Genomic DNA, 7,287 nt, shown 5'->3' on the forward strand with positions numbered 1-7,287 from the left:
ATTTATGAAAATATAATCTTGCAATTTATCCTGCAAGGATGTGCTGATTTTGTTATTAATCTTTCTTTTAATGTATAATTAGCATTATTGCTTACAACAATAGTAACAATAATATATAATCAAGTCGATATAAATATAGAAAATAAAACTAAAATATTAATCGATGCTACTTTTGGGCGTCTGTCTCCATGGAGACGAAGCGTAGTTTCGCTTTTCTCTGGAGAAACTATTGCCTCCACTGTTAAATATTCTGATTATAAATATAATCAAAGACTGAGTAATACAAAAGGGGACTTTAATATGATGAATATGAGCTGTTTTAAAGGCGATATATCAGGTTTACAGTTTAACGGCCGAGAATCGAAGGTTAATCGCTGTCTGGAAAACACCTCAGGGCTTCCGTAGTTCAAGGTATTCTATGTAAACATGAGCCACGCTCTCTGCAAAGCCTCTAATCGTGCTGTCAGTCACCTAAAGGCCTCAGAAATCATGCAAGTCAGGTAACAGTAGCTAATAAGGGCTAATAGATGTATATGATGATAATGATAACGCATGATGATGATTAAAATAAGATTATTTTGCTTGTTTAACGTGCTAACGGGATTGTTAAGTGCTTTTGGTCTTGTATTGTAAGCGGTTTAACATTTTTATCTTCACAGCAGTTCATATGTGTATGAACAATCATTTAATGCATACTTTAGATTTAATAAACAGTGAAATCAGCATTTATTTGACCGAAATAATCAGCAAGCCGGCTGTCAAGCGTAGTAAATGATCATATGAAGATTTCAGATGCAAAAACTCTGAAATTTGTAGCAAAATTAACATTTTTCTCAACTTCCTTTGTTTAAGTTAAGTTATTTTACTTTAAAGACCAGTAAAAGAACGTATGCTTTGCCATGAAGGTTATTACTGGACATGTATACAGGAGTTTCAGAAAAATACAAATTTTATTGGAAGATTTCGGACATCATTTAGAGATTTTTGCATCTAAACTCTTCATAGTAATGTCTGTAAACCAAAATATGATATATTTGGTCTGACCAACAATAAAACTTTTACATGTGACCTTAATAACATGTGACTTCATGAGCAGTAAAAACTTCCAGAAGCTCAATTAATAAGCATATATATTCAATTTGTCTTCTTTCAATTCATTCAATTTGTCTCTGTTTATTTATTTATTTATTTTTTGAAATAAACAAGCTCTGGTTCCTATTCTTACATATACATACACACGTGGTGGCGATAATGCACCTTTAATGCTGTTATGCAGTATAACCGAAGAAGAATAACTTCCGAAGCATTTCTTGAGTAGGCGGGACTAATTAAGATGCAGCAATGCCATTGGCTGTCAATGTGATTAATATCCGACACCTGCACGGAGCAAACGCTGGAAGATTGTCTGTTTGAAGACGCGAGCACGAGGTAAGGTTTTCTATGCCTTTGAGACATTTCTTTAGTCTCAATATGACTATCTTCATTAATCATACAAACAAATGAGATTTAGTCATCTTTAACTTAATTTGTTAGTATAAATTCAGCCCTTGTAAGTTGTTTTCGAGCACTTTCTTTAGGGTTTTAAAAATCCAAGTCCTTTTTCAGTGTCTAGGCCAGTTGTAAAATTAACCATCCAGTAAACTGGTGTCTTTACCTGTTTTTGGGGGGCTGTTAAGCCTGATAATTATAGCATTTAATTAATTTAATAAGCGTTGTGTGTTTATTAGCTTTATTTGGATTTAAAAGCATTATTACATGCATGTGTACACATTAACCTGACTGATGCTGAAATCTGTTGTGATTCTCACGGTTTTCTCTTTGTTTTTTCAGTGAATGTCTGGATCATTGAGCTCCAGGGATGCAGGACAACCAGAATCCTTTCCCAATTGTTTATTTCTCCATGATTGTTTCTCCATGTTGGCTGCTCCACAAACTCTTGTATCTGACGGTACAACGGTATCAGCTTGGACCCGTTCTTTGGTTTAAAGTGTTACTGAACTACGTTCATGGTGTCCTCCACTAGCACTGCACATTTTGCATGTCTCATTTTGAAGTCTTTGTATTTATGAGACGTGCAAATTGTGTTGTGTTGGAGGGATCCTGGAGTGTGGTTGAGCTGCACTGGCCCAAAGCTTTAAGCAATCTGTGTTGAATGCATTGTCTGTAATTTATGATGTTTGTGCAAAATAAAAGGTTAAATGTTATATTTTTGTCTGCATGGTTTCTAGCTCAACTTTTTTAGAAATTGTATTTTCTCATGGCTTAAATTTCTTCTGGGGATAAAATGGATAAATTATCCGTGAAGTGAACTTAAACCAGTAGTTGGTGATTAGCTTGGCAATCTTGATAAAGTTTGTCTGACAAACCTCATTTTAATAATCATTTTCAATCTGCATTGAGCAGGAGCAACGGAGGCTGAAAAGTGCAGAAAAGCATCCCGTCAACCAGTCTGGAGAATGGAGCTGTGGCTGGCTGTTTATGCATTTTATTGTAGGCTCCACCCCCTGCTGTACTGCCTGCCCTTTTATTTCTACCTTTTATTATTTTTTTTGCAGGATTTTTTATTTTTTTGCAGGAATTTTTTTTTCTGCAGGATTTTTTTTTTTTGCAGGGTTTTTTTTTTTCTGCAGGATTTTTTTTTTTCAGCAGGATTTTTTTTTTTTTGCAGGATTTTTTTTTTTTTTTTTTTTTTTTTTTGCAGGATTTTTTTTTTTTTTCAGCAGGATTTTTTTTTTTGCAGGATTTTTTTTTTTTTTTCAGCAGGATTTTTTTACTGCAGCCTGGTATATCCTGGCCAAAAAAATAATTTTTCCCTCCAGCCTGCCATTCTGGTCCAGTTTTAAAATATTTCATAAAATTAGTCCCTCCTCTTTAGCTGGTTGGCTCAGGTAGTTAATTAGTGCCTTGTAATAGGCTCTTTTGACTTAGCCCCTCCCTCTCTTACTTATACTCTTCTCTGATTGGTTGATTTGAATAGGCCCCTCCCATGGTTACTTGTTCTGGAAAATTTTATAAGTAATTTTGCAAAATTTTGTCTCCTTCCGCATAACCGCTGCTGATTATTGTCACGAAAGTCCCCAGGGGGAGCGTTCTGGATCTTTACTCCGCCCCTTCGTGTCCTGCCTTCATGTCTCTGTCACCATGTTCTGATCCGCTTGCCGAGGCAGAGCCTGTCACAGCCCATGGCGATCTGACCGTCACGCAGCCATGCTTTCAGTGCCGGGGTGGGGATTGAGCCCACGATGTCCCGTTCAGGGAGCTGGTGCACTACCACTGTGCTACCGGCACTTTCTTACTTACTATTGTCTTTCCGGTTAATTTATCTTTTTCCGGCAGGTTAAGCCAGTTGAAGTGCTCAAATTCGGCTAAAGAGGGAAAGAACCTTGAACCTGCCACTTCCCAGTCCTGGGTACACACGCACTGACCACCAGGCCAGTACTCCGCTCATACTTATTAAAGATTTCTGGTTATTTTATATTTTTTCTTGCAGGTAAAGCCAGAATTTGACTAAAGTGGGCCTCGAACCTGCCACTTCCCATTCGTGGGCTGACCTTCACTGCCCACTGAGCCACAGCTCTGCTTTTACTTAGTACTGATTTCCGGTTATTTTATCTTTTTTCCAGGTAAAGCCAGTAGAAGTGCTCGAATTGGGCTAAAGAGGGACTTGAACCTGCAACTTCCCAATGACGGCAAGCCACACACTGACCGCTGAACCACTGCTCCTCTCATACTAAGTAATGCTTCTTGGTCTTTTTATCTTTTTTCTTGCAGGTGAAGCCAGAAGAACTGCTCTGATTCAGCTAAAGTGGGTCTCGAACCAGGAACTTCCCAATCATTGCCTGTCATGCACAGACCACTGAGCCACTGCTCCACTCTTACATACTGTAGTCTTTCCGGTTATTTTATCTTTTTTCTTGCAGGTAAAGCCGGTTGAACTGCTCAAATTCGGCTAAATAGGGGCTTGAACCTGCAATTCACAATGATGGCCTCAGACGCACAGATCACTGAGCCACAGCTCCTCTCACACTTAATACAGCTTTTTGGTCATTTTGTCTTTTTTCTTTTAGGTGTAGCCAGAAGAACTGCTCTGATTCAGCTAAAGTGGGCCTCGAACCCACAACTTCCCAATCACTGCCTGACATGCAATGACTACCAAGCCACAGCGCCGCTCATACTTAACAATGATTTCTGTTAATTTTATCTTTTTTCTTGCAGGTGAAGCCAGAAGAACAGTTAGAAAATCATCTAAAGTAGGTTTTGAACCAGGAACTTCCCAATCATTGCCTGGCATGCACAGACCACCGAACCACAGCTCCACTCATACTTGCTATTGTCTTTCCGGTTATTTTATCTTTTATCTTACAGGTGAGGCCAGAAGAACGGCTTGAATTCGGCTAAAGAGGGGCTTGAACCTGCAATCTTACCAATCATTGCCTGCTGCGCACTGACCAGGAAACCATTGCGCTGCCCATACTTAGTAATGATTTCCGGTTATTTTATCTTTTTTCTTGCAGGTGAAGCCAGTAGAACTGCTCGAGTTCGGCTAAAGAAGGGCTTGAACCTGCAATTTCTCAATGATGGTATGCCACGCACTGACCACTGAGCCACAGCTCTGCTCACACTTATTACAGATTTTTGGTTATTTTATCTTTTTTCTTGCAGGTGAAGCCAGATGAAGATGAAGAGTTCGTAATTCATCTAAAGTGGGTCTCAAACCAGGAACCTTCCAATCATGGTCTTTCATGCACAGACCACTGAGCCAATGCTCCACTTATACTTTCTATTGATTTTTGCTTATTTTATCGTTTTTCTTGCAGGTAAAGCCAGTTGAAGTGCTTGAATTTCAGTTAAAGAGGGCCTCAAATCTGCTAGATCCCGATCATGGTCTGCTGTGCATTGACCACAGGGCCACAGTTCACTCATACTTACCATCAATATTCGGTTATTTTATCTTTTTTCTTGCAGGTAATGCCAGAATAAGTGATTGAATTTCAGCTAAAGTGAGCCTCAACCCAGGAACTTCTGGATCATGGCCTGATGTTCAGACCACTGAGCCACTGCAGCACTCATGCTAACGATCGATTGTTGGTAGTTTTATTGATTTTAATCGTGCAGCCGGAAGAACAATTCAAATATTGCAAATAAAGCAGGCTTTGAACCTGGAGCTTCATATCCCAGGCTGACTCTCAGACCACTGAGCCACTGCTGCTTCAGTACTCATTAATGATTTTTGGTTACTTTGTCTTTTAACTTTAAACCATGTGAACATCATCTAAAGAGAGAATCGAACCAGGAATTCCCAGATGACAGCGGGCTGTTCAGACCACTGAGCCACTTGGTCTCGACACTTACTTCAATCTTTGGGTATGTATGACTCCTTTTTTTTTTTTCCTCCTCCAAAAACAGCACAATTCACAGTGCAATCTTAGTGAGCTTAGAACCCGCATCTGTCTTGAATCTGCAGCTTCTGCATTACAGACAAACTCACAGACCACTGAGCAGACGCTTCTGGTATTCAACCTCTTGTCATTTGGGCTTTTGTGCATTTTATCGATGTACAAACAAACAAAAACAGATCAAGTTGAGCTAAGAACCCCGATCTTTTTCCGTACATGAATTTACTGCATGCAAGGCAAATGCACAGACCACTGAGTCACTGAATCTTGTAGCTTGTTTTTAGGTTTTTATGCTTTTTATTGATGCACAAATTAACAAGTGTCTTAGGATTGTTGTTTAACATGGGAATCAAACCCACAATTCCCAGATCACAGGCCTGATGGTATCCACTGAGCCACTGGTACTTCTGCAGCTCTCTGGTTTTCACAGGACCATGAGCTGCTGCTTGTTTTTTGGTAGAGTTTTCACAAATGTTGCCTAAAATCAAAACCTGAAATCCCCTTCTCCTCTTGTTAACTTCAGTCCATAATATCTGAAAACTGACCAAACAGCCTCCTGTGAGCTCAGATGCTTTCTGATTTTAAGCAGTCAGAAAATCTTTCTAAACACTGGAGAAATGCTTTTCCTTCTCATTCATACACTTTTATTTTGAAACTTGTCAAGATCATTCATATTCTCGAGTCTCATGGTGATATAGTGAGTACATTCTATAATATGTAGCATTTAATACACATCAGCTCATGAACATTTTATTTGACAATTCACAACAACACAACTCCTGGATGAATAAATGTTTTATTAGTGCGGTAAATCCAGCACACATGGGCTCCATTCTGATGTTGTTACCTTGTTAAAGCGATCAGCAGAACAGGTGCAGATTCTGAAAGACTCGTTCACAATCATCCAATCAGACGCAGCAGAGAATCAAGGTCTGCTAAACCAGCTGCTCATCATGTGGAAACTGAAACAGAAGATTAATACCTTTCAGATGTAAACAATCAGAACAAATAATATTGATGTGATCATACAGTATCAGACATCTTACATTGATGAAAACATCTGAAAGACTGAGAAATATAAAGCAGGTGTTCTGCGGTAAACTTTCAGAGAATCAGTCCAAAACATGCTAACGTCCACTACGCTATTTCAGTGTTTATATTGATCTATACCATTATAACGAGAGATTATAGTGTGTTTAATACTGAAAACTTCTCAGTACATAAACCATTTCTGCATCAAACACAATCATTTGCTTTAAACACACTATAATCTGTCATTATGGCAGAGTAGATTAATGCAAACACTGTGAAATGGTGAAAGTGGGCAGTGGCAAGTTTTAGACCGATTAATTGAAATGATGATAAAAGTGTTTAAATGTAATGGAAAAAATCAGATAAAGAGCATGAAAAAGTGAAAAGTGGTTTGATCGAAGTTGCACTTTTTTTCGCAGCACAAACACAACTCAAACATTAAACAGCTCACAGATTCTGACTGAACTGAAATCAATCTATACAAACTTGCAAAATAAAAGAAAGTTTTGCAAACAAAAAATAAAGTTGAGCATAAAATAAATAAATAAATGCAAATCTCCAAAAATTGCAAAGCAAAAATTAACTTGAGAAATAAGAAATGGTTTTGCAAAAAAATAAAAAATAAAAAAATACAAGGGGAAAATAAAGTTAAGAAATAAAAAATGAAATTTGCAAAAAAAAAAGAAAATCAGTGCAATTTTTTTTAAATATTTGCAATTTTATATATAAATATATATATACACACACACACACATTTTTATAGCATTGCTTTTACTAAACCCATCCATAAATTGCAATGCTCATTATGATTTGCTTTTAGTCAACGGTGAGTTTGTTATAAAATGACAAATATAATATA

General features: G+C 37.7%; 1 protein-coding gene and 2 long non-coding RNA genes across 3 annotated transcripts in view; 2 read left to right on the plus strand and 1 right to left on the minus strand.

The window, feature by feature from the left end:
• Positions 1-391: 391 nt before the first annotated feature.
• LOC141381550 (uncharacterized) lies at positions 392-2,204 on the plus strand. Its single transcript, XR_015482359.2, has 3 exons — positions 392-500; positions 1,319-1,428; positions 1,831-2,204. It is a non-coding gene; the product is annotated as an uncharacterized LOC141381550 (long non-coding RNA).
• A 956-nt stretch (positions 2,205-3,160) lies between these two features.
• The window catches only part of LOC147844588 (uncharacterized), a 9,579-nt gene continuing 5,452 nt past the window's right edge, over positions 3,161-7,287 (plus strand). Inside the window, exons 1-4 of the mRNA XM_088649927.1 lie at positions 3,161-4,580; positions 4,663-4,941; positions 5,279-5,364; positions 5,479-5,580. Coding sequence (XP_088506053.1) covers positions 4,882-4,941; positions 5,279-5,364; positions 5,479-5,580 — 248 coding nt within the window. The 5' untranslated portion in view covers positions 3,161-4,580; positions 4,663-4,881. The remainder of the gene's footprint in view (positions 4,581-4,662; positions 4,942-5,278; positions 5,365-5,478; positions 5,581-7,287) is intronic.
• LOC141381549 (uncharacterized) overlaps positions 5,678-7,287 on the minus strand; it is a 7,819-nt gene continuing 6,209 nt past the window's right edge. The window contains exons 3-4 of the long non-coding RNA XR_015482370.2: positions 6,244-6,358; positions 5,678-5,936 (exon numbers count right to left, since the gene is read on the minus strand). This is a non-coding gene — a long non-coding RNA (uncharacterized LOC141381549). The remainder of the gene's footprint in view (positions 5,937-6,243; positions 6,359-7,287) is intronic.

This window comes from Danio rerio, chromosome 4, assembly GCF_052040795.2.
Source record: "Danio rerio strain M-AB ecotype USA chromosome 4, GRCz13ab, whole genome shotgun sequence".
NCBI classification, from domain to species: Eukaryota; Metazoa; Chordata; class Actinopteri; order Cypriniformes; family Danionidae; genus Danio; species Danio rerio.